The sequence below is a fragment of the Pelecanus crispus genome, chromosome 19 (assembly GCF_030463565.1).
Source record: "Pelecanus crispus isolate bPelCri1 chromosome 19, bPelCri1.pri, whole genome shotgun sequence".
NCBI lineage: Eukaryota > Metazoa > Chordata > Aves > Pelecaniformes > Pelecanidae > Pelecanus > Pelecanus crispus.
Genome location: NC_134661.1, coordinates 2,246,854 through 2,274,351, shown reverse-complemented (window position 1 = coordinate 2,274,351; position 27,498 = coordinate 2,246,854). Strand labels below are relative to the sequence as shown.

General features: G+C 44.7%; 1 protein-coding gene across 3 annotated transcripts in view; it reads right to left on the bottom strand.

Moving 5' to 3' along the window:
• The window catches only part of PRDM10 (PR/SET domain 10), a 46,714-nt gene extending 21,592 nt beyond the window's left edge, over positions 1–25,122 (bottom strand). Inside the window, exons 1-11 of one of the 3 annotated variants that reach the window (XM_075723125.1) lie at positions 16,746–16,792; positions 14,327–14,516; positions 12,340–12,504; positions 10,642–10,701; positions 7,744–7,863; positions 6,516–6,723; positions 5,891–6,132; positions 4,683–4,886; positions 2,592–2,664; positions 1,814–1,931; positions 720–849 (exon numbers count right to left, since the gene is read on the bottom strand). In XM_075723125.1, coding sequence (XP_075579240.1) covers positions 720–849; positions 1,814–1,931; positions 2,592–2,664; positions 4,683–4,886; positions 5,891–6,132; positions 6,516–6,723; positions 7,744–7,863; positions 10,642–10,701; positions 12,340–12,504; positions 14,327–14,395 — 1,389 coding nt within the window. In that variant the 5' untranslated portion in view covers positions 14,396–14,516; positions 16,746–16,792. Of the gene's footprint in view, positions 1–719; positions 850–1,813; positions 1,932–2,591; positions 2,665–4,682; positions 4,887–5,890; positions 6,133–6,515; positions 6,724–7,743; positions 7,864–10,641; positions 10,702–12,339; positions 12,505–14,326; positions 14,517–16,745; positions 16,793–25,089 lie in introns of those variants that run through there. The other 2 variants (XM_075723126.1, XM_075723127.1) reach the window with 2 other exon arrangements.
• Between the last annotated feature and the right edge of the window lie 2,376 nt (positions 25,123–27,498).

Genomic DNA, 27,498 nt, shown 5'->3' with positions numbered 1-27,498 from the left:
CACAGGCAACAGAGACATTCATCCCTCTGAGTCAGCACTGAACCATGGCCCGGTGAGATGCCAGCGGAAAATTACCACTCCAGATATCAGCATCCAGCTAAGTCATAAAAACAGAGTCACTGATCCCTTGTGACACCTTTCATAAAAGGACTTGGTGGTAACCTAAGCATGGTCAGCATCAGAGAGAATTTAGCCTTTTACTTGGATAAATGCATCACATTAGGTCCCTACAGAATATAACCAACAGCCACAAGCAAGAGAACATTTTGCAATAAGAATGGCTACGGGATGCCCTTTTGTTAATATTAAAACATCATAAAGAATCGTAACTCAAACTGATTTAATTCTACCAGCAACAGTTATAAGAGCAGACTCTGACCTCACGTTCCAGAAAGGACAAACGCGAACCTAAATTCCCATTACAGTTTTACTGTCTAAATTACTTTTGTAATGCTCCTAAACTGCTGCAATAACCTATCTCACTACTAAGTGCTTTGGGATGAAAGTTGCTGCAGAAATGCAAGCGATTTTACAGTTTTTAGAGAAGGCAAGTAGTGTGCCCCCCTGGCAGAGAATCACAGCTAGAAAACCAAGAATTACTTGGGTATAAACCCAAAGCACACCCTCAATTCGCACCTACGCCCCAAATTCTTTTAATTAAGAGTTTGCATCCCAGGTCATGTTTTTTTTTTCCTCCTCCCCATCCCCCCCAAATATACCTGCGTCCCTTCTTCACACTTTTCCCCATTTTCACTGGTTACTTCCATACGCATGAATTTGGGAGGGCGCCCTGGGCGTCTGCCTGGTCCAAACCTCCTCTTTCCTCGCCCACGACCTCGGCCTCTGGCTCTGCAGAATACATAGTGCTCCAGGTTAAAGACAAAAAAAGATGGATTTGGAATCTCCACTGATTTTATGCATTCTTTCTCAGCATCGCTATTTACACATTCCTCAGTAACAATGGCATGCATTAACTAATAAAAAACCTGAAGGAAGTCTGGCAGCAAAATAGGGTACTGGCTGGTATCTATTTATTTTGTGCTCTATGACAAATCAAAGTCCAGAACGCATTAAAATTTATTTCACTAATCATAGGACTGAGAGGACTACTGGCTTCTAGCAAGTCCTCTGCCATGGCAACTCTCCTACTTCCAACATCCCAGTGGATGGTGTGCTGGAAAGCATTTTCAGCTAGATGAAACAAGCACACAAGGAAAACAATTTAAAACCCAAAGCTGTAACATCCCTCCCAAAAAAGGTGCTCAGCCATTGATGTCAGGCAGTAAACTGAAGGGAACAGTTTTCTGTGTCAAAAAAACCAACCCAACCAAAATGGCAGCCACTTGCTAAGTTTCAGGAAAAAGGCGGCACCAATGTCTTCTGCTCCCTGATGGATGTTTGTAGGTTCAGCTTTTAATAGGTCAGGATTCTTGCTAGCCCAATGAGGAGCCAAAGCACTAGAAGTCTTGTTCTGCAAGCTCTGTATCTGCATACATCTGAGAAGCATCAGCATTTCAATACTGTGGTGCTGAAATACCGCGATTTTTTAAGTCATTGACAAAAAACCAAAAGCAAACCAAAAAAAAAATCTCACCAGTTTCAATAGGGTATTTATTTCCCTCAAGCTACTTCTTTAGCAAAGTCTCTTACTGATCAGCTTCCTGGTGCCATATTCTTACCTTCTGGTGCGGAGCCATTCTCTCATAGGTACCCAAGTAGGTCAGCAAGATCTGTAGGGCAAAGACCCTCCTCCTCCCTGCAAGTTTGGGGAAGCACCGTAGCGATACACAGACAAAGCTAAATCTTTCAGTACCTGCTGAAGAAGTCCAGCTTCTCGTCGTGGGAGTTGAGGTGCTGCTGGAGTTGCTCTGAGCTCATGAAACGACGATTGCACTCGTAACACGGCCAGTTCTTCTCTTGCTCTCTGAGAACTACGTTCAATTAGAAATGTCAATAACAGCATTTCAGTCACCACCAATTAAACACCTCATTTCCCCCCCCCCCCAAGCCTTTCTGTCCTCTGTGGGCCACATTTCTCCCCTGAAGGTTAGACAGACTGTAGAATACTAAGCACTACTCCATTTAGCTTTGCTTTTATCCCCTCTGCACTGTGGCATGACTACAGCTCATCACAGAAAGACCAAAAGGTCGCTGGGGACAATTCACATGGATTATATACACTGCTTGCAATTCAGGGAGATTTTGAAACATACCCTTGTATGGAAGAGCACCTACAGGACTGTGTCTCTGGCATAAGTTAGGGGAGGTCAAGAGAAATTTCTCAACCTAAAGCAGTAGCACATTGGTTTGTGACAGACTTGAACATTAGACATCAAGTACAGAAACATACCTCTTTCCAGCAGCAACCTAATGCTTCCCAGAAACTGAGGCAGAACGTTAAATTATTATAATATTGGCATGAGAAGACTGAGCAGAAATAAATCCCAATAATACAATCTAGATTCAGTTTAACTTTTCTTAACCTAGCAGAAATTTGGGAGCACCGTACAGGCCATATACTTGAGCCTAAGAAGTACGACCCCCAGCCACCATCACACTGCAAAAACTGAGAGCGGAAGTGCCCAAGTTACCCTTCCTTTCTTCCTCAGATATGTCATGGATCTTCTGGTTCACAAACTCTGCGTAAGAGGCAGCGTACCACACCTGCAGCAGGGATACAAGATAGCAGAACACTTTCTTAGATGGAACCAGAACTAAGGGGAATTAATTTGAAAATGGTTTTTAAGCAATACATTTACTTCACTCGCCTCAACCACTGACTCTTATTGCTCCTTTCATCCTCAATAATAAAGCCTATTGAGATCAATATGCCCCCACTGAGGAATAAAAGAGCTTTGCTCAGAAAGCATATCCATTTAATTTTAAGGTATAGCCTCCTAATGCGAATGTTAATCTCACACATGGCTACCAGTAGCTTTAAAGGAAATAAGATTTATCTCTTTAGACCCGACTGTATGATTTTAACGGATGGATGTCAGCAGTGCACTGTTACTTGTTGTACCAAGAGGAATAGAAAATAGTTTTTAAACTCAGGGGATTTCCCACTTCTTTCCTGCTCTCTTTACATAGACAATAGGCAGCACCATCCGCAGAGACTCATCTAAAAGGTTTCTGAAGTACTGAACGATTGGAGCAATACGGTCCTGCTTCCCAAAACAAAGAACTGCCAGGCTGCAGCATGCTGGACCCACTTTCCTTATACAAGGGATTTAGGAAGCCTTCAGCAGAGAGAACCACAAGAGGCAGAAAGACAAAGTTTCTAAGAGCCTAAGATCAGACGCTCACATTTAGCTGAGAATTCTTGCTCCGTTTCTCGTTTTATCTTACTGTTTGATTCAAAAGGTTCAATTTTAGAAGAGATTTCTTTAAGAAGGCACAAACAGATTTTCCACAAGAAAAACCTAGGCAAGTTTAAACTTGTAGTGGGCCGCAGGCGTTTTCATAGCAGTGGTGAGTGGCATTTCTAACTCCTTCAAAGACTCACTAGCAGGCGCGTGTTTCTCTGCAGGCATCTCACAAGCCTGGAGCTCCTAGACTACTCACCTGTCACACAATACAGAAGTTGTCTACTTTAACTGACTGATCCTCCTAGTCCAATCTTTGGATGAAATTTATATGAATGCCCTACATCCACTTGGGAGGAAGACCCATTACAGAGCCTAGGTAATTAGCTTTCAATTATCAAACCAGTTTTACCCCAAAAGACACTACTAACACATGAAGCAAGAAAAACGGTGCTTCTACAGGCAGGTCTGTACAGATTTAATTAAAGTCTGATTTCGGATTGATTTAAAAACTGTTGAGAAAATGATGTTTGGATACACTTAAAATGGATTAACAAGGTTTCTAGCGATTCAGCTTAAACAAATTAAGGACTGATTTCAGAGAAACCAACAAGAATCCTACTCTTAAAAATCAGCAACAAGTGTGTAAGCAGGCTTTTGCCCTGGTTTAGCTAAGTGTGCCTAGAACTGTTTTTTGTTAAATTGTTGAAATCGACTTGCAAGAAAAGATTTCAAGAAGAACAAACAATTTCCTGACACCAAAGTTTTTTGTTTCCCCCAGTTCCCCAAAAGATGTTGAAAATGAAGGCCACCTCAGCCAGCCACGCTGCTTTGAGCTCAAAGTAATCAATACATTTTTAGAGGGAACAAAAAGTAACTCACAGGGAAGTCACAATATCCTTTATCATTTTCCACATGCAAAGTTTCAAAAGTTCCAGGAAAGCCAGGTAAAGTGAGAGACCATATTCACTTAAGGCACCAGAAAACAAGTCAAGGGCACACAGGACTAACTGGAAAGGGCATCCAGAACTAAAAAGAATAAGACTGCTGCAATAAAAATTAGATTGCATCAGCAAAATATATGCAGTGTAAAGCATGACAGTGACAGACAAATCATTTACATACTCTTATTTTAAACTTCCCCATTTCATATCTGAGCCAAAGCTCATTTAAAATCTGTAAGTCGGTGGCTAACTACTTACTGACTTCAGTGACATTTGATTCAGGCCATCATGTGCTTTATCAGAGGAAAAAAAAACCCTAAAACTATTTACAGCAATCATTTCTGGCACTTGGAGATGCACTTATTAGGCAGCAACTCTAAGATTTTATTTCATCAGTAGAAACATGAGTCACAAAACACAAGCAATGCCATACCTTGAGCTCCTGCTTGGGCTCCACGTTTTTAATGGTTGTGTAATAAATATGGTGGCCGTACTGATACGCTACCAGGTTCTGTTCCAAATGGTTTTGAGCTGGACGGACAAACATCATCCAGTTACAGAGAGCCTCGCTAGAAAGTTCAAACCACAGGTCCTCTTGCAAATCTCTGTCTTTTCTGTCACCCTTATCAAGAGACACCTGCAGCAAAATTCAATTACATATGATTGTAACCGCCTGGCAGCAGGTTCAAAAACATTTGAGTTTTGAAATAAACTACTATGTCCATGCAACTTTGAGATTAGGAAAGCAATGAAGGCATAGCTAATTTTCCCTCTTTGCTAACAGGGATCCAGAGACAGGCAGCACTTTGAAAAATACTTAAAAACAGGTAGAGATTTAACTAGGGAGACACCATAGACCCTTCCATGGCTTTCAAGGGCAAGAAGCATTCATTAAAAGGGTCAGGCACAGTACTTGATGTGTGGCTATAAGCAAGGCACACAAGAAACTGTAGCTTTAGCACACTATACAGCATCAGTCGTCCGATGTTTCTGACGGGCAGACCCACTTCTCCTTTCATTTCCTGACTCGTGACACTGCCTCAAGCTGGAAGCAGCGCTGCTTTAGCTGAACTTCCACTGGGTTACTGAATCTGCCTGGGGTCACACCTTCTTGTCAGACACTGACCATCGGAGACCAACGCTCCTAAGACTGTGGGTCTAGTTTTCAGCAAATAAAGGACCAATTCCTATAAGGAAACCAGTAAATAAATGCATAAAAAAGTGAGTCAAATCCATCATACCTCACACCAACGACTTGACACAAGGAAGGGAAGAAAACCACTTTTAACTTAAGTTACAGTATGACACAAAATAATGGATGCAAGACATCCTCAGATGGGGCTGCTATTTTTATGTCCAAATGCTGCTTCAGCCCATGTAAGAGTGACTCACAGCATTCCACGTTATGTGTCCTACATATCATAACACCATAACACCAGAATGTTCACCAAGATTACTGTGTCTCCCTGAATAACAGAGCAAATTTCAAGCCAAAGCAATCCGGGTATTTCCGAGTTACACTCGGAGATGGAAGTAACAAAAGAACATCTCAGTGAAGTAACTGATTAAGAAGTTAAAAAGCTTTTCATGAAAAACAAAGCTTAAGCACAAACTGATCCCTCTTGCACACCCCCCCCTTACCTTCAAGTGGATATAGCAGTCTTTGAGTTCAGTTTGTCTAACCAGGGGTCCTTCCACAGGTCCAAACTGCGTGCGTTTTGGGATACGCCTTTTGGAAAACACACCTCCCAAAAACCTGTCTATATAGAGCACCAAGGGGAGGCTGGCTCTTGCCCGGGTCAGCACAGGTCGGTTTGGGATTGGATGCAAAGGTCCGTGTTTTGGACACACAGAGGGATGTGCGTTATTACACTCTTCACACCCTACAACACAAAATCAGAGAGGACAGGACTGTCAGGCAGACACTCACGCACCAGCTCAGAAGAGACAGCTTTATCTCACTCTAAACATCTTTGGCTCAGATGTGGGAACATTTATTCCAATAGTCTGTCTACATTTTAAAATGTTAGAGAGGGCAGCCTCCTGCAAAACGAAAAACAAAGCAGCTCAGAGACTCCACCTGAGGCAGAATCTCATCTTTTCAGTAAGGCAGCCCAATAGGAGTCTGCGTCTACGGGTATAAAGGGGTTTACATATTACTGCTAAAATCTGAATGGTTTTCGACCCCATTTACCATAGGGTCGATGAAGGGGAAAGAAAAAAGGGGAAGGCGGCTAATACACTACATACTACTTCATACGCTTACATAAATCATTGGGATCAAAGGGTCGAGGTGGATCTGGATCCCATTCATCCATGTCAGTGTCTTCCCCATCTTCATCCTCATCTTCATCCTCATCATCTTCCTCTTTTGTTTCCATCCTTCCCATCTGATTCTGCAGAGGTGCCAAAGGGTCAGAACCATCCACTGCCTCCATAGGAGGTAACACCTGGTTATGCACCGGTAATGATGCCTGAGGAGAGAATTCACAGCAAACGATCAAGACTGATTCACGAGGAAAAACACTCCTACAAAGACGAGCAATGAAGGTTCTTGCTAGTCTACCCTTTCTGCTTCCTTTGGCAGTGGAAAGAAGGGCAAGGGAGAGTGAAGCACATGATAAAATGATCGCTGAAGGATGTTTTGCATCGCTGCTCCTGACAGCCTCACTCGTGACAGCTCTGTGTCACCACCTAACTCTGCCCTGTCAAGAGCTGACTTCTCAGGAGAAGCAACTGGAATCAGAGAAGTTCTGGACCCTCACAGAAGGTCTGAAACAAAGTGCAGGCTCTGTGGAAATTATCTAGAGCCTAAAGCTGTTTTTTTAACTTCTTCTGTACAAGTGAGAGAATCCTGCATTTTGGCACATGATCTTTTCTCTCCTATCATACAATCAAACAAAAACAATCCCCAGAGCACACACGTAGAGATCAATAAGGGATGAGACAACACGGCGACTAGATACAAACTATGGCACATGGAGGACAGTTGAGGGCATTGTATTCTCTCACTAATTCTGAAGTCTATCCCTTTCTTTCCCTACAAAAAAGAAAAGCAAAAATTAATTGAAGTGCACTGCACAGAATATTCCGTCACCCACGCCAGTTTCTCACGTAGAGAACAAGAAATACTACGCACAGTAAAGATGCCTTAAAAGACTGGCAAAAAGACCCAGTGGATGTTGGTCCTATGTGACAGTCAGCATCACACCTTCTGTTAACTTTGCTTTTCAAAGCTGAGAAGAGTATTTTAAGGTGGCTGCTCAAGACAGAACAATCTGTAGAACAGGTTTCTCTGTATATTAAATACATGATCTCTCCCTAAAAATCCCCACACGTTCCAGGGTGAGACTATGAAAGACAGGACAAATCTGTGCTACAGTTTTCTCGCATCTCCTCCTGTATCACTCAGACACGTTTCATCACCTGAGACAATGGAGCAATGAAATCAGTGTACTCGTACATTTAAAAGAAAAGGGTGCCTGGCAACTTACTCTATCTGCTTGTGGACCCTGCTCCAGAGCCATTTGCTGGGGGGATTCGGCAACGTTGCCGAGCACGGACAGGTTGGTGGGATTCATGCTCTGAGCAGCAGCAGGCAAGAGCACAGTTACCTAAAATTATAGGCACTCATTTTAGCACTGCGTCATTTCCATCAGTCACTTACATACGGGCAGTGCCCTGCATGCAAAGCTCCCTGGAGTCCTACACTAGGCCAAAACCTGCAGCATTGTAATGATTTTTTTTTTTTTTCAGTAGGGATGATGGACTTGGACAAAACCTGCAGATCCAGGGACAAAGGGAAAGGCTTCAAAATTCAGTCTAGATTTTGCAGCTTTTCAATTTCCTACCTCCCTCTTTTGGCTTTAACTTAAGGTCCTATCCAGCCAGGGTTCAAACTGCACTAAAAACAGATGTGAGGAGCTCTTTAGGTCTTGGTGAAACCAGTGATTTGGGGTCTTTTTCTCTTCTATCTCCAAATATACTTTTTTTTTTTTTTTAAGGGAAAAGGTAAAAAAGGAAAAAGCAGCATGTCCTCTTTTTGCCTGTCTATCTTTTTCTCAAGCCAACCAAGATCCATTATAAAAACAAGATGGTGTATTGACCTTGTTGGAAGACCAAGCACTCAAATGAGATTATTCCAACAATTATTTTTTCTTTACATTATTTGGTCACACTAAACAATTTTGGTTATTTTGATACTAAATTTTTTTGTGTACTAACAAGAAAATTAATGCATATTACCATACTGCTCCCATCCACTCAGCGATAAAACAAAGCAGAATTAAGATCCTAGGAATCACCTTTCCCGTCTTTTGTTTCCTGCTTATCTATACAGGAATTTGCACAGTTACCCCACATGATTTTTTCACCCTTCTCTACAGCCGACATCATGTGGCTTCTAGTTTGTGCTTCTGACTGTTAAACAGCTTTTACACTAAAATTAAATCCCCTGCCCCTCTACAGAATGTTTAATAAATATCAGATAAAACTGAGAACAGCAAATTGTGCCAACAGTGAAGGAGCAGACAAGAAAATCCGTAACATAAGCAGATAGACCATCTTAAAACGTCAAACCTTGTTGTTTTGTTTAAAGAGGTATTAAGAGCAATTTATGAAACTGCTTAAAAACTACAGCAAAAAGACTTGAGGGAACCGTGTGACAGTGAGGAGGAACCCGCCAAGACGACAGCTGAACCAAGCTGTCTGGTATTGACATTTCCGATGCCAAGTGGCAACAGAAAAGGCATCATTATTCAATGGCACACCTCCAGGTCTGCCAGCAACGAGAGGTTCACACAAGCTTGTGTCTATTTGTACCTCATATTAGCATTTCTTACTACTAATCACACTTCAAACATATCCTTACTTTCATTTCCATGTCAGACACTGCAAGGAATATAGGCATTATTTTTAAAAACCTTTCAATTTCTTTAAGATAAAAGTTTCTTTTGAAAGACAAGAGGTGCTTTAATTCTTATTTTAAGATTTGTTGTCAGTTCAGGGATGTCCCACACAAAATGCTGATGTAAAAACACCTGCAAAGGCAGGAGCTGCCATAAGGAGGGACTAACCATTCACAAGCAAATGACCATCTCTGCTGGGACCACTGCCAGACAGCGCTGGGAGGGAGGACGGGCTGAGGACGCACAGACAAGTGCTCATGCCCTCGATACTCAACATGGGGTAGTCACAGCACACCACCTGTCAGTGTGTCATTTGCACTGCACATATAAGTAATCTCTACTTTTTACTAGACCATATATTTGTTAAATGATCCTTAAGACAATTAAATGGGATTTTTTGGCTTCTTAATGCAAGGAAACTGACATGGCAAAAAAATTCCAGAATAATGCTCCAAATACCTCCAGAAAACTGGAAGAAAAGAGGTAACACCTCAACTGTGTCGGTCATATAATTTCCTGCCTGTGCCAACAGTTTAGAAGGCCTTCTTTTAGCAAGAAGAAAATTTATTTTCAGTGCACACTCAACCCTTCACTCTGCCCCAAGACTGTCGATAAGTACGCATTTTAATGATGGCATTAGCAGTGATTCAGATCTAACACATCAACTCACACATGCCATTAAAGACTCACCAAGCAGTAATGATTTTAAGTCTAAGACAAGCGGAGAATTTGAACTAGAGATCTAGATCTGAAAGCACCTATACCCGATTACCACAACGCAGTCTCCAAAGGTACTAGTAAAAGTTAACAACAAAACCTTCCCATCCATGACAGATGAAAAAAGAAAAATTATCAAAACTTGGCATCATCAACACTTTATAAACACAGGCTTTAATTTTATTCTGTTCCTAGCCCACTTCACATTGGCAAGCATATCAGACCTGGGATGCCCTGGTAAGGTAAGGGAGCCAGTAATTAAACTTCTTCAGGTTTTACAATTAATTTCCTGTGAATTTTCCAGCAAATCTAGAATTCAATCCAAAATTTCTATCCCTTGAGAGCCTTTTACGAATTTAAAGGCATTTGGATCAGAATCGGTACGAGGACCCAGTCTTTCCAGAATGACATAAAATAAAAGTCAGCCACATCAGCTTGCTGACTGAAAGGGACACTTTTAAAAGATTTTTTTCTTTATATCTGGGGCAGTAAATTAGTATTTTTGTTGAACACGAATTAAAAAACCTCTCAAACTCTCTAACTTTTTATTGTCATTCATGCACATACTAGCCAAGATGATAGTGGCTTGTTGTTATCACATAAGCTTTTTGCCCCGATCACTGGGATGAAAGTACATGACGGAAGACTGCCATTTGACAAATTCAGAGATAGCTTATTACGCTCTAGCACCACAACAATGTCCCTTTACCTTTGGTAACAGTTTCCTTACAGTTTCAGGCCCAAGGAAAAGAATGTCTTCTTTCTTACCTGCTGGGTGGTGGCATCCTGTTGGACGTAAGCCACTTGGGACGGATCTGTAAACAGAGTCTAGACAAAGTGAAAAAGGCTTATCAAACCGGCCTTGGGGTTGTTTTCTCCCAACTCACACAAAAATTACCCTGCCACCAAGAAGCGATCTACATTTGATCCTTTGCTAACTTCTAATGCGCCTATTACCACAGCAGAGTAGTTCAACTTACCCCTGTGAACCTACATGCTTAGAGATTAAAGTAAAATCAAGCAGTGCTCCATAAAAAGATAGTACTGTATTTATGTGGCACTTTTCATCTATATAATTAAAGTGCTTCAGGGGCTTTTTTTTTTTTTTTAAATACAGAAATCACTTTGTCAATTGCTGATTTGATAAATTCTACAGAATGAAATTCAACAGCTGTATGAAAGCTAAGTAATACTTGAGGGCAGGACAGGAGATGACTACAACTTTATCATTCTGCAAATTCACAAGAGAGTTCCTCAAAAGCAAGCATGCAGATATCAGCCGTGTCTATACATGAATTTGATATGGCCAGGATGTTCTTTTTTTAATTTCATAGAAGATATGCCAACTCCAATATTCTTAGAGTAGCCTGCAAGAACAGCCCTGATGGGAGGGTTTCCCCTAGGAAAAGCAACACTTGGATGAAAAGTAAGTATTGACTGAGGTCAGCCTTTTTTGCCAAAAACTTTGCCAAAACTTGAAATACCTGAGCTTGGTGCAGTCTGGCTCCAACAAAATAAAACATGGCATAATACGAATTCCATTAACGCTTTGAGAGTTTCATCTCAGTGGCATGATAGTATCTTAACACTGCACTTCTTTTGACAAAATTCAGAGTTTTGGAGTTGCTTGGTCAGTAACTTCCTGGGAGATCCCATCTCAAAATGCCTCACCCTCTCAGAACATCCCACCAGGATGGAGTTGTTTTTATGTAACAGCTAAGAACTGCACAAGAGATACCACACCACACGAGGCTATGCCAGCGTTGCTGCGGGTGTGGAGTACGTGCACTTTGTAGCATTGCTAATCTATCCTGTCAGCAAAGACAATACAAAACATTCTTGACAAAGCATGCCCGTTCCTCCTTTTTTTAAATCTGTCCACACAGAGGTATAGCGCATACTATATTAACGCCATATAAACACATGCTGTCAGAGAATAAAAGCTATTTGATATAATTATGAGGAGAAAGAACCTAGGTCTATAAAATCGACAACTTCTCTGCAGAGAGACTACAAAATTAGATTGACTACACTGAGATCCTCTGCAAAAAGACATGACTGTTATTGGAACTATCAATTATGAGAACTGTACTATGCAAAACATGGACTCTTCCAGAAGACACATAGATCGCTCTTAGCATTTTACTTATTAGAGAGGCAGAATTTCTGGAGAGATTATCTGTGTTTTGGAAAACACCTTTGATTTAATTACAATCTCATCCACCTTCAGCAAAATAAACCAGCATTTTGTAATTCATAGCCTCCACACCCTTTCATTACCACATTTGCACATCAGACAAGTGAACCGCATGGAGTCCCTGTTCAGCACTGGGCAGAAAAAAGCGTTAAGAGCGACTGCCTGCCATTTTCCAGTTGTATCACTTGGCTGGTAGCTGGTTTTAATCTCAAACAAGATCATTTCATTTTCTAAGTGCCAAAACAGGGTGGGCTCAGAACCACACATGCCTGCGTAGCTTCCACGGGATGGATGTAAACGAGCGTGTGCTCTGAGGTGTCCACGGAGGTGTAGGACGTGCCGTCCGCCGTGTAGACCACCTGCTGCGAGGGACGGTCCTGCTCATCGCTGTACACAATCTGTGCCACCGTCCCCCCCTCAGGGACAAAGTGCACCTAGAAGGAAAAAAAACCCACACAGATCCTGTACTGAAACTTCTGCAGTCCTGCTCCTACGGGAAACACCACAGAACACGGCAGTTTCAGAGATGCCTTGGAAAGCAGAGAGTACCTTGTGTCCCAACTACCTAGCCAATTGTTTTGAAAACACACATTTAAAATCTCATCTGAATTATGCTAGCAGCATAGAAATCTGGACATAAGAACTACCATCAGTTTCTGGTTTTACTCTGCATTTTAACTCAAGACCTAACTGCTATAAAGGGCACCTTCCCATACTTACTTCTTGCACGATGCTTTGAAAATTCGTAAGAGAAAGAAAGTTCAGATTTGAACTGCTGTATCTATGGGATTTATTGGCATATTGTTTCCCTCTAGTCCCATATTCCTTTCTGGATTTATGATAATTACTTCATCCAGCTAGTTCTGTAGTTAGAGGTAATTTTTTCTGTTTGATGAACAGCTAACAGAACCTATTAACTTTGATACTGCTTCAAGTAATAGCATTGCACCTATCATGAGGAAGCAATAGCGTATGTTGGATTGCTTCTCCGTAGTAAGTACATACAGTATCAGTAGAAAATTCAACTCTTTAAACAGAGAAACATAAAACCAAAAACATTAAGCAATGATTCCAAGGACTACTGGAACAAGTTATGTCTAGGGCAGCAGTTTAAATCCAAACAAGTTGATTTTGACAGAATATTATGAACATAAATGATGATCAGTGGCCTACCTTAAACAAGCTAGAATACTTAATTCCAGTGACACTTTTGACACCCTTACATGCTGAAAACCATTTTCAGCGCATAGGTAAAATAGGACAGTTAGCAGGAAAGCTAGTTTTAGTATCCATATTCACATAAAATGTTTTCACATGAAAATATGTGGAAAGAAAAAACTGTGGCATCATTTTATTTACTCTATTTCACCTTTTAGCTTTTGTTTTAGAAGACACCTGGTACTCCCCCACAGATGCTAAGTGCTGAATCTATACAATAAATCCTCATGCAAACACTACAGTAAGGATGCATGCAGTGTTTCACCTTTGGAGAGCACTCTGCAAATACTAATTAAGCCTTATAACTGCCATGTGCAAACAGCAGTATGGCTATCCCATTGGATAGATAACAGAACAGGCCAGGGAAAAGTGCCTTTCTTTGCAAATTTCAAAGCTGGAAATTACCAGGAGAGGCAGAATTTCTCAGCTCGTGGGTCAAATGACATGCAGCACCCTCTTCCTAACATATTCAAAAGAATAAACCAATTTACAGTCTTCTAGAAATTCTCAGCTGCGCTGTCTCAGAGACAGAGGGACTAGCTGCATACATCAGAATCTGATGTGTATTAGTCACTAACAATTAACATTTCTCCCTTCCCCAGTACCCAGATGTCTGACTGGAAAAAATTATTCATATTACTTTCCCCAAGGTCCACCCACAGTTCCAACCGATTCGACTGATGCCATCAAAAAGGGCTGCCACAGACCACAGATTTTGTTAATACTCATTAATCTGAACACCCTTTCACTTTCCCACATGGTTATATATATATTTGGACACTGAAACTTCTATAGCCACTGGCTGGTTTCGTTTAGCTGGTTTCAGATGTCTGTGTATTCACTGCTGTAGTCTGCACAGCTCACTTGCTGAAGCTTTAATCCAAAATCACCACAGACATGTTTGTATTTCTCCTCAAACGAGAGCTGAGTTTCCAGACTACAAAAAACAGTCGAATTAGACCACCTGCTTACTAAGCCACCGTACCGAGCCCAAGTCAGCCTGAGCAGAACCCCAGAGCTCTGGAAGGCACTAGTCACCTGAGCAGTATTCTGTTCCTGCTCAGCAGAGTCAGCCCACACCTGAGGACTTTCCTCTTTTGAGTCCATCTCCTCCCTGCCGTGGTGCTCTACAAGGAGAGAGATCTACTGGAGGAATGTCTGGCTGAATAGATTCATCTGTTCACGGTGTTTCTACTTCCAGAAGACAAGGTGATCTTCAGTAACATGGCTATAAAAAAACAAAAGAAGAGATGGAGATATTAAAACAAGCGTGACACATGGAACAGAGGTATGAGATATTATCATCAGCTACTGCACTACAGGAAAACACTGCCAGCGTAAAGCAGGCTTGGCTTTACGAACACGCGCTTTCTCATTTACCATGCTCAAGTTCTGCTGGATAATACTTTCCATGTCCTACTAATGAGGAGGAAACAAGTCAACCATTGCTACAATTGCACTGAAGGATTATACCGAATGCCTCCTGCAATGAAAGGTTATACTGAATTCCTCCTGCACTTCTTTCCTTGGCCACAGGCAGTCCACAAAATATTCTCCATGTTGTCATTCTGGCACCTACAGGCCCAGAAATCAATAAACACGGCAGAAAATTGACCTTAAGCTTCCAACATGAAAAGGCTATGTTCAGAGAGGCATCCCCAGTTTCTTGGTTTGTCTGAAAGAGGCTTTCTTTGAGAAGTGAGTGGCTCTACACCTACAGGCAGCTTTCACCCTGTACAAAACTGCAGTCCCAGTTGGTATTCAGGCAGTGTTACAATAGACAACTTTTAGAAAAAGACCAATGCAACTTAAACTCTAATTCATGCGAGCCCAAAGATCCTGACAAATTGCTTCCAAGCTAGGTTTTATTCACCTCTCGCAATTTTATTGGGGCCTCTCAATCCGCCGTTGGGAATCTCAGAAGTATAATTTACAGCTCTGGTGATTGGTTTAGCCATTGGTTCAGCACCTTCCCAGTCCTTCGTCTCTAATGTCATATTAAATCACAGGCCCAAGAATTAGCATGAGGCTGAGCCCATTTCATTTTTCAGCTAGTCCAATTAACTTTATTTTACACTGAGTGCCTCGCTGGGCTGATCCAATGCCAGTACCCTGCCTGTTCACCAGGAAGAAAGCAGAAGGCTCCTTGCTGACGCTTTCATTCATTTGCATTTTAAATGCAAATTATTTTAGTCATAATTTATTCCCATAAATGCTAGCAGTTGGCTTGTCATTGACAAACTAAAAAAAGATAAGGAGGAAAGAAAAAAAAAAAGCAGCAGGCACTTTCTGCCTTCTGCTTATTTTGCCAGCAATGGGTAAGCTTTGCAGACCCTAGCACCGGCTGTACCACGGGTTCTGGCCGGAACATATAAATCAATAGTACAGAAAAGTCTCAGGCTAACGTCACTGAACTGCACGGTGGAAAAAAAATCATATTACTTCCACATATACAGAGAAAAACTGTGAGAAAGATATTTCTGGGCATCGCTAGACAGTAAGTCATGCCATTATTGGTGACTGGAGCTTAACATTTACTTTCTCATGCCGAGCAACACAGTGCACGCGTGCCACACGGTCCCCCACACAAGCAGAGACTGAGGAGCAGTGCGATGGCTGTTCCAACTTCCTATTAGACCCATACAGCCTTAGGTTCTGGGATAAAGGAACAGAAATCCTTTCTGCGTTAACACTATTTGATACAAGACATCCAGAAAAAGCACTGAGGAGAAAAGGAAAAAAGAAATACACATACCTACATGCAACGATCTCATTAGTATGGAAAACTGAAGTGCAGCGAACAATGATTAGGACTGAGAAACACCAGCCTTGCTCTCCGAGTGTTGAAAGCCAGGGTCATTTACAAATAAATATTACTTTTATATCTATATTACAGCACACACAAGCTCCGATACATAAATAAATACCATCCACCCCTACATAGCACCTTCCATCCACCTGTCTCAAAGCTACTTGTTACATTATTAAGGATTGATTCAGGGATTTTCTCATATCTAATCCTACCACTTTCTCCATCACTCATTTTATCAGGTATATGACGACCAAGAGATCTAGAACTGCTTGCGTGAAACATTACAGCATTTATGTCAGTAACATAATCCAAACAACAACTTTCACATAAAATTAAATGCCTATCCTGTTGATATTCCTTAGCTGGTTCACCCCAAACAGCTCTTTTTCTTGACTGTCATTATTAATCAAGAGCCAATTCAGGTAATTGCCCTAACAATCGCCAGTAGTTTAATCAATTAACTAATTGCTTAGAAAAATAAAAATAAATGCTAGAGGTTTCAAGCTTGGAAGGTTTGGGTTTTTTTTAAATATAATTATCCTGTTAGCAATCATGCAATTAAATTATCCAATGATTGAATTAAGAGAAAGGCACAGTTCTGGCTAATTCCACATGGTGCAACAAGTAGCAGAATTTTTGGCTGACCTTCCATACAAGCAGATATTGAAGGTCTGAAAGAAGATGCTGACTCACTCCTGCAGACTCATTTTGGCACAAATAACTTACAACTTCAGTGGGAATGAGACCAAAGGGTTCAGACAGGTCTTTAATAGACCAAACTGGGCATTAAGATTCATATCTGCAAAAAAATAGGACAAAAAGTTGGAGAAGAACGCAGAAGACAGTCATTTCAAGTTTTGCCACCGTCTTAAAAGTTAACAGTAATCTCAGATCTCAGGGGAAAAAAAGCAAGGTCGAGCCAAATTCAGTGGCTCGGTGGTGCAGTTTCTATAAATGGTAGTGTTATTGCTGTTCTTCACAAAATGAAAAAAATATACTGCTCAGCCCGGCCAATTGTGTAGCAATAACAATCAGTCTTAAGAGCTGCAGGATTTGCTGATGCTTTCAACTCCTGTACTGCAAAATACACCGTGGAATCTGCCCCTCTGGTATGAATTCCTACCAAAGACTGGATCTCCGTGAATTCTCATCATTGCTATCATCACCAAAAAGACACAGAGAAGCGCATTTCCCTGGAAACATGGATGTGCTGAGAGAGAATCCAGTGCAAGAGTAGACAGGCCACGTCCCAGGGAGGTCCCAAGGCCAGGGAATAAAGAGGGTGCAAGGCAGGAGCAAGTGTTGCAATTTAGCTGGTACGAAAACAAACAGTGAGGTCAGGAGCTGGAAAGCATGATCTGCTCCAAAGTCACTGACAACAAAACTGCCAGGAAACACAAATACCCGAGTAAGTTTTCTAACACTGATGACAGAAAAGGCGGAAGTAACTTTGCTCACTAGTCCTCCATAGGATGCTCTCCCTCATTAATCCTGCACCATCTAATTTTCTTCTTTAAATTCCCCTCTCAATATCCATTACAGCTGTGACACTGACAGCCACAGTGCCTCGAGATTTTAACCATTTCCCTGTGTTTCTCTCTCAGCAGAGATGTCTTGCTGCACAAGGAAGCGGCAGATGTCCAGCTCAGCACACAGCCACCATATTTTTTCAAATTAGCTGCAGAAGAATCCTGATGAGTATGTTAGGGTATGTGCCATCTACACTAAGCCTATTAGCAACACCAGTTTGGGAGCTGTAGGTAAAGAAAATACTTATTTTCGCAAAGGGTCTAGCTGGAAACTCTTGGAGTTTTTTATATATATATTTTTTTTTAGCAGAAATAAACGTGAAACTTTGGGCATAAGCATTGCCAAACAGCTGGCATGCAAGAGGACACCCTCCGCTCGCCCATGAATCATCCTTTACGATTGCTGAGTTTTCTCCCTGTACCTCACACGCATCAGACATTTTCAGACAAGCTAAATGCTGAGGCAAGCACCTCAAAGCAATGTTCTGCAGCATCCAAGGAGGACGCAGACACACGTTACAAGACCTATCACCCTGTACAGCGACTGCAATTCTGTCACTACCCCAATGCTTGCGTACAACCTGGTAAGCGGCATGCTCGTGAGCAGGAAGCAATGCCAACATGCGAGATGCTAAACCATTTAGAGAAACCGTGAAGACACCATTCTCCTCCCCAAAATAGCAGGCATGCCTCACCCAGTCCACGCTGGGTGATGACACAAGCTGAAGCTGTGATAGGTATAAATATAACCCAGTATCACTCCAGTACGTCAGTGGCACGACGCAGTGTGTCATATATAACGTGAATCAAGATATAACGTGAATCAAGAAGCCACAAAACCTCCATTACTTTAAAGTCTAAATTCAATGATGTTACCTTGCACATACCCAAATTCTGGTGCGCATCCTGGCACACAAAATGTCTACTCCAGTGGAAGTTAAGCTCATTCCGACTTCTGTTTGCTGGAGCTCCAAGACAGCACCCATGGGTGCTGCCCTTGAGCTCCCTATGACATGCCCATGCTTTTCACAGGTAGAAGCACGCTCAGAGGTAGGAAGCAATGCTAGCGTGCAGCTGTGCTTCTCGCTTGGTGAGGCTTATCAGTGCAGGAACAACCTGGTGCTAACCACAACTAGAAAGCTAACCACAACTAGAAAGCATCCAATTTAGAGTCGGAGTGCGGTCAGCAGACACGCAGGTGTCCTGGTTTCGGCTGGGATAGAGTTAATTTTCTTCCTAGCAGCAGGCATAGTGCTGTGTTTTGGATTTAGTAGGAGAAGAATGTTGATAACACACTGATGTTTTTAGTTGTTGCTGAGTACTGCTTATGCTAGTCAAGGACTTTTCAGCTTCCCATGCTCTGCCAGGGGCACAAGAAACTGGGAGGGGGTACAGCCAGAATAGTTGATCCAAACTGACCAAAGGGCTATTCCATACCATATGGCGTCATGGGCAGTATATAAACTGGGGGGGGTGGCCAGGGGGCAGCGATCGCTGCTCGGGAACTGTCTGGGTATCGGTCAGCGGGTGGTGAGCAATTGCATTGTGCATCACTTGCTTCGTGTATCATTATTATCATTATTATACTGTTACTATTAGCATTACTATTTTACTTTATTTCAATTATTAAACTGTTCTTATCTCAACCCAGGAGTGTTTCTCACTCTTACTCCTCCGATTCTCTCCCCCATCCCATCGGGGCAGGGGGAGTGAGCGAGCGGCTGCGTGGTGCTGAGCTGCTGCCTGGGGCTGAACCACGACAGCAGGGCAGGACGAGTGTTCTCCTACATGTCCGTGCACCCATAATATCCAGCTGCCTGCCTCATCAGGTAAGCACAAATAAATCCACCACCTCTCCAAGACAAAACAGGTTCGTTTCAGTGCGCCACTCGCATTTACCTTCCTTTTCTCAGCACCCTCTGGGGACCTGCTGGTATCAGAGACCTATGTCCCTCCTCTTTAGTTCTTGCCTTTTACATCCAATCCAAACATCTCATTAATGGCGCAGCTTCTCCTCTGCAGCTCCTGATGGCTGGAAAGCGTCTTTGTGACATTGTCTGAACAGTTCTTCATCTTTTTGGAAATCTCACTTGAAAATTCCTTTTGACCAGCACAATACTCGAAGCCCTCTCTCCTGTTCCTGCGGGATGTTGTTTCCTCTAAAGCCATATTATTAAATCAGCAGCTTTCCCATTTGCTGCGTTCAGCTCCGGAGGATGAGAAAGCACTGCTCGGGGGCAAAGCGCCTCATTCACTACCCAACAGCAACGTCCTTGTTAGCCTTGCTGTCCTCAGCAGAAGACAGCCCACCCTCAGCCATTGCAGCACCCATGCCACGGCACCTCGTAGGTGCACCTATGTCCCCCAACACCTAGGGAATGGGAGCAAACGGTGCTTTAAGAGAAAAGCTCTAATAACAGCAAAGTCACTGTTACTTTGTATTTGGCGTGTAAGAATTTCTGACACAAGTTGGATATAGTGAACTCGCACGGTGCTTCGAAAGAAAGCTCGGCTCTGAAATTCAGAGAAAAGCACCACCCAGAAAAAAAAAGGATCAACAGCAACCGTATTTTCTCAGCATACCTGCTATTAAGGAATGACAATGTCTTCCAGTGCTGGGGCTACACCAGAAGCTAAACAGACAAAAACTCCGGGGACTTCATCTGCAGCAACCCCTCCAAGTCTAATTATGGACATTCTGCCAAGAAAGCACCCGAGCCAGCGGCTGCCAAACATTCCTTTTTGTCCCTTCTCTGGGATGAGAAGAACGGGGGAATATTAAAGCTGGGCAAGGGGAAAAGTCCACCTCCCTGCTCAGGGAGCCATAAAGCCACTGCAGTATCTCAAGTGAGAACCCACATTACAATAATGGTGCATAAACCAGCTAATGTGATTTACTCCCCAGTGTAAAAGAGGTTTGCATATAGATTGGGGTTCCCTGCAGCAATAATAGCAGGGGCTATTAGCTTAATCCTTTAAGTACCAAGCTCACTGACCACTCTTTTTCACCGCCAACCATATGCAAGGACAGCAAGAATTGTTACGAAAGGGGTTTTTACGACTCCAAGTCTTCCTCCAGCTTTTAATATGAAAATGATTTATTATGCTCAAAAGGAACATCACATGTGTCTGCAAAAAGCTATATCCCACACTTAAGTTAATTACCCCAGCTTGCCTAGAAGGCAGACTCGGTGCATTTCCTGAGATCCCTTGGCAAGAACACGCTTTCATTGCAGCAAGAAGGTTTCTAACCTCATTGAGGACTGAGTCACGACTGCCGTCTCCTCCTCTGCATTCTCATCCATCAAAAGCACATATAGTTTCAAGGAACTCTGGCTCTGGTGCATTTTGGCTGCACGTTAATAATCAGGTAATATATAACCACAATATTTATGTTTTACCAGTGAGTTAGAAATGGAATTCATACATAGGGCCGGGGCAGCTAAGATTATTTATTTCCACAAAAGGAAAAACGGCTTCAATTTATTTAGTCGTATAATAAATAGAAGAGCTCAGCCAAACACAAACTCACTCATTACTCAAATTGTGCATAACGAATCAATCCATCTATATCCTTATGGCACATCTGTCATCAAGGCAACAGTGAGCTGGAAGAGATCTCTTAGATCTCCGAGGCCAGCCCTCCGCTACTGCGCCCAACGTGTCACACTGGCCTTTTCCTAGAGGGACAGCGCCCAAGCAGTAAAGCGGAGAGCACGGCAGCCTGTTGCCGCTACGCTCTCACAAAGTATCACATAAGTAGCTGAAAGCCTGTTTCCACCACCAAATACAGGAGATAGTCAAGCACTCCAAGTGAGCCCCAAGAGGAGAGGCTCACATCCTCCTGGGGGACTGGCATGGGCTACGCTAGAGACCTCCTCGGAGACGCAGTTCCCTCTCCAAGGGCACCTCTGTTTAGTCCTAATTCTTGTATAACCGAGTCTTGCTCACTGTATCCGTCCTTCACCTCCGAGTGGGCTCCGAGACAAGTTAATTACACTCCCGTATATGCACCTGCTCTTCTCGGTCACCTCTCTTCCCATTTGCTCAACGCCTACATACCCACTCCAGCAACTAATCTCTTCCTCCCATCCTCAGCTTCCTGAGTGTGCGACCACATTCTTTGCAGCGTCTTCTTCCAGATGTTTCATGCTCTGAGGTCCCTATGATATCATCATCTGTTGCTACCATACACTGCAATTCTCCAGCTCCAGCTGCTTGAGGCAGTGACCCTGTCTACTTAATTGATTTGGTTTATAAATGGTAGAGGGCAAAGTATGATAAAGCAAGAAAACAGGGAAAAACGTGTATTTAAAGTACAACATGACAAAAAAAGGAAAATAAAAGGCCTGTATCAAAACCCGGGCTACAGTGCTGCATATGCAGCCTTCAAGAAGGCACGCTGGGGTTTTACTGAAAAAAACCAAAACCGTACCAACACCGCCACATCCCTCGGTTCCCCTCCAGCTTCCTCTTGCCATCTTTTTTGTCTCCTATCCCTTCTCCTGCTCAGGCAACCCTTCCCAAAGCTACCATCAGTTAGAGGAGGAGGTTGCTCCCCCTTCCTACAAGCGGATGGTGCTGCTTCTTCCATCCCTCTGCCACCCCTCTGCATTAAATCACCCCCTACTTCAAGCTCTTAAAATTCAGAAGGTAAAACTGCCTTGTTTCTGCAAATAAAAACAATTTGTCTCTTTCAGAACAGCTGCTTCTCTGAAGTACTGCAGGCCACAGAGAACAAATTAGGCTATCTGCACATTAATACAGGTGAGGACTTAACATGTAATGCCAGTTAAGGGCTACAACACAACATCTATTTCTGTGTTTTCCTTACTTGAAATAAAAGAGACAAACAGACCCCACCTCATGTTTAAGTCAAAACAAAATCCACAATACTAGAACAGCCTCCATAATTAGCCACACTTATAAGTCAATTAAAATTCAGTTTACACAGCTGACAGCAGCTGCAGGTGGTCAGAAACGCACTCAAAGTGGCTGCTGACTGCAGAGCACATTACCATAAGAGAGCTCACCCAGGGATTTTCTTTGCAGGTTAGCAGCAAGAGTGCCAGAGGAGAGCAAGCAACAACACATACCCATTTCTCTCTAAAAAAGAAATCGTCAATTACTCCATCAGATAATAAGTTACGTCAATATCTCATCCTATAACCAAGGGAATAAAGCTGTCTGCATTTTAAACACCCAACACAGGAGAGAAGCAGGCATACAGCAAAGTGCCAAAAAGCATCATCACAATTCAGGAGATAAGTTCTCCATTTAAGGACTGACTCGAGAAATACACCCTCTTACTATTTTTTTTCCCTCCCCCTAGAAATGAAGACACTAGAAGGCTTGAGACTGCCAACTATTTTATGTCCACAAAAGACCCAAAAAACCCTCTTGTAAAATTATCTGATGTTTCATTAGCATTTCACCATCTAACCTAACCAATAAAGGAAAAAAAAAAAAAAAAACAGAATTTTTAAAAATATAACAGAAGAAAGCTAAAGTTCAGAAGAGTCTCTATTCCCATTGAAACTCCGAAGCATTGATCCGCATCTTAAGACACCCAGCTTTGTGCTTGTTCCTTCTTTCAATGCCTGTAAAACCACGAATGTATCGGTAACACACCAGACAGGTTGGTGTGCAGATACCAGAAAGCGCATCGCAAATCCTGACCCTTCAATTCACTCTCAAGACTACAAAGCCTAAACCAGGTTTTTAACTCTGATCTACAGACCCCTGCAAGACCCCTTCTGAGGGTCTGCAGTGAGCAGTTGAAAGGCAAGAGGTGACCGTCCACAGCTTAAAATGTCTCGTACAGGGAAACTAATCCTATAAAGGGCGAGTTGTCCCTTTAGGATGAGCAGTTCTGAAACACAGAGCACCAGGAGCCCGTTTTGCCATTCCAACTAACGATTTAACAAGCTCCCATTAACAGTTTTTTCATGCAACTGCAGCACAGGAAGGGGGACACAGCAACCCAACGCCAAAACCTAGGTAGCCAAGAGGTCCACAAGATCAAACAGCTGCATGCTATAACGGTATCACAGACCACAAGAAGGGCCGTATTTGGCAGAGGCAACCACCACCATCGGCACAAAGACCAAAGCTAGCAGAGCAGCAGCAAACACCACGGCTTCCATCTGCGGCAGCTGCTTCTGCTCACACATGGGCCATGCCCTTTCCTTCAGGCCCTCGACGGCTGGAACCACCTCACGCGGCAGGAGTCAGCACAAGGCCCGAACCCACCGGCCTGGTCCTGCTCTGCCCGTGCATGACCCTGCCCACACAAACCCCACCCTGGCACCTCAGGGCGGTGGGGAAAGGGCTGCCTTCCCTCCACACCAAGCCCCAGGGCCACAGCCTTGCCCCGCTGGGGCCGGTACTGGGGGGCCCAAAAGGCCCCCAAACACCACCCTCGAGCAGGGGGGACCCCACGGGGGCAGCAGCCCCCTCGCCCCCCACAGCCCCTCTCAGGCCGGACTGCAGGGTCCTCCCCAGCCGCTCCCCCTTATATACCCTCGGCGCCCCACCGCCTCCACCACCAGCAGCCAATCCGGGGAGGGGGTGAGACGCCCCCTCCCCTAACTAGACCAATGGGAGGCAGGGGCGCGAGGCACGCGGCCAATCAGGAGGCGCAGGTGTCCCGTCGTCCCCCCCCGCCACACGCTCCCGCCCGCCCGCTTCCCGCCACCGCTCCCCAGGGTGAGAAACCACCGCGAGCGCCCCCCCCCCCCCCCCCCGAGAAAGCGCGAGGCGCCATCAGCCCCCCGCGAGGGCGCCCAACGGTCAGTCAGCCCCAACCACTCCGGCCCTGGGCGGGGGGGGGGAAAGGGGGCTGGCGGCGAGAGGACGCGGCGGGCGGGCAGAGGAGAGGGGACGGCCCGGCAGCCCAGGGCAGGGCAGCTGGTTTAACCACGAAGCGAGCGGCCCAGAGTAATGGGGCGGGGTGGGGGGGGTGAGGCGCCCACAGTGCTGCGGGGGGGGACACACACACAAGATGGCTCCGGCAACGCCCCCCCCCGCCACTGAGGTGCCGGGGTCCGGACTGTACCATCCAGGGAGGGGGGGAAGCAGGGGTGGGGGCAGCCCCTTCTCCCTCTGTCCGGGGCGGGTGGGGGATCCCGGCTGGGGCGGGGAGGGGGGGGGGAAGCGGACTGTACCTCTTCCGCGGGGGGGGAAGGGGAATGACTGCGCCCTGCTTCCCCCCCCCCACTCGCGGGAGTGAACGGTTTATCCCGGCCCCAGCGCTAAGGAGCCGCCAGCTCCGGGCGCCATCTTGGGTGCGACTAAAACAACAAGTCCAAAACCCCCGGCGGGTCCCCGCGGCGCCCCCGGATCGGGCTTCCCTCCCGGACCGTCCCATCGCGTTACCTGAGGGGGTCCCGTGCGGGTGCCGCGTCCCGGCCGCCGGCGCCGGCCCCGCTGCGGCCCCAAACCCCCCCACCTGTCCTCACCTCACAATGGTAGCTGCAGAGCGGGAGGGGGGGCGGCCGCCCGGACCTCATTACCATAATCTGCCTGGCAACAGGCCGCGGCGCCGCACGCTGATTGGCTGAAACGCCTCCGCCCGCCAAGATGGGGCACAAAAGTCTTCAAGAAAAGACTCGGAGGCGGCCAGGTCAGGGGGCCGGGGAGCCGGGGGGGGCCTCGAGCCACGGGGAGGGGAGGGGGAGGGGACCCCTGCCCGGGCCTTTACTCCCCCCCCCGGGTGCACGCGACCAATCAGAGCGCCGCTCTCATCCCCGCTCCGCTCCGCCGGGTGCCTTGCCACCAATCGGAGCGCGCCTCTTATCGCGTCGCTCCGCCCCCTGCTGGGGGAGGAGGGGTGTGGGGGGGCGACGCGAGCAGCGCCCCCTGCTGGGAGGGCGGGGGAGGGCGGGGCGGGGCGCCCCCTGCCGGCGGGGAGGAGCGGGCGGGGGGGCGGCCTCCGAGTGACGTGCAGTGATTTTGGGGGGGGGTGGGGGGGCGGCCGGGGCCCCCCCCATTTTACGCGGCAGGGAGGGCCCTGCCCACCTCCCTCGCCCCGCTGGATGGGGAGGTGAGCCCAAAATCCCGCCCGGGCTCCCCGCCGTGCTGCTGCTCCGCAGCCCCCGCGGCCCCGCCTCGCGGCCCCTCCGAGTGTAATTCCCCCAAATCGTGTCAAAACCAGCACTCTGGCAGCTTTCACTGTAATTTTGCTTATATACTTATAAACTACAAGCTGAAGCAAGAGCGATTACTATCTGTCAAGGGTCAGCCTGCGAGGAAATGCCCCCAAAAGGGCTCCTTCTGCCTGAAGGGACCCAGACTGGCGCTGACATTTCTTTTTTTTTTTGATGGTATATGTGTCTGAGCCCTAAATGTCAGCACAGAGAAGGATAATAATTACTATTGTTGGGAAATTTAACTAATCGGTCATTCCAGCGGGGTTATTTCCATACTTTTGTTACTGCTCGTCTTAAAGAGGTGTTTGTATTACGGTGGCATGGAAAAATACTGCTTTTCTTATTCCTTATTTGCGATTAGCATACACTCAGAAAGCTATTTGATGTAGTAATTCAGTAGATGTTTCTTAAATAAGATAATCTCTGTGTTTAGTACCTTTTAAGTTTATTCCAAACGGCTTCCTGAACTGCCTGTGTGCGCACACATAATAAACTCTGTTCCACTGAAGCGTGGGCAGCTACAGATCCGGCAATTGTGGGCAACTGACCCAAAACCTGGTGACAGAGGAAGGGTAAATTTTGGTTAAAGGGGAATCACTGCTTTTACCAAGACTGGTTCTGTTCATTCTCTGTCCTAGGAGAATAGCAAGAGGGTCAGATCTTGGTGCAATTAAGCTTACTTCTCCACTAGATCTGTCTTTTTAAAGCCTGATCTAGCCTTATAAATTGAGGCGCAGGTGTATACTGAAATCATCCCCTCTTGTCTCTTCCACAAGCAATCAAGGTTAAAAAAAAAAAAAAAAAAAGTAGTGGAGTTTCAAACTTGTGCTTAGTAACTTAACCTTAAATTGTTAGATAAGAAAAGTTTAAAACTGAAACAAGCAGAATTAGTTACCCAGTTATTTAGTTGGGTGGTTTTGGGGTTTTTTTTCCTCCACAATACTGCTCAACTCCTCTGGGCAGTTCTCGACTTGAATTAGGAAAGTTAGAGTCAATTTGTTCCTCCATCCTCCAGAAGCAGTTTTGATTTCATTATACCATGCTGAAATGTTGGGATAACAAATAGCACAAGGAAATACATAAGACCAAACAAAACTCCTTTATTTCCCATATGTCATAACAGCATTTTGTATTCATTTAAAAAAATAATCAAAGCATTTTCAAAGTGTTATATTTTTATTTGGGATTATTGGGAGTCTCCCTTACATTTTGAAGACTTACTGACTCCGATACAAACACACTATTGTGCCATGTTTTCGTACAAACACATCCTACAACTGGGCACAAAACAGCGCAGGACTGCAGGGCTGTCCTTTCCTGGTACGCAGGTCACGTTCTGAAAGTTATTCCACAGGTTTGGTTTATTTCTTCCCCCCCTCTCCTCTTAGCTTGGAAAGATGGATTCGGTGCAAGCGTACAGTGGATGCAACAAGCTGCCAGATGCAGAAAAAGCGTGCTGGTCCAATTCATCATCTGCAGTATCTGGAATCTGATGTAATGCCTATTGTATTTCCCACATTTAATGTGGTGTTTCTGATGCTCCAGCACAGGCTTTGTTTTTCCAATAGCCTCATGCTGTCAGAGAGAAGCCTTCACATTAAGTTCATTTCTAATCTTTGTAGTTCAAATAAGCTCCAGAAAATAAATTTCCCCATTCACCTATATTGTCCAGATCAGTGCTGTAACCCTTCGCTGAATCCTCCTTTTCCCCCGCTTCAT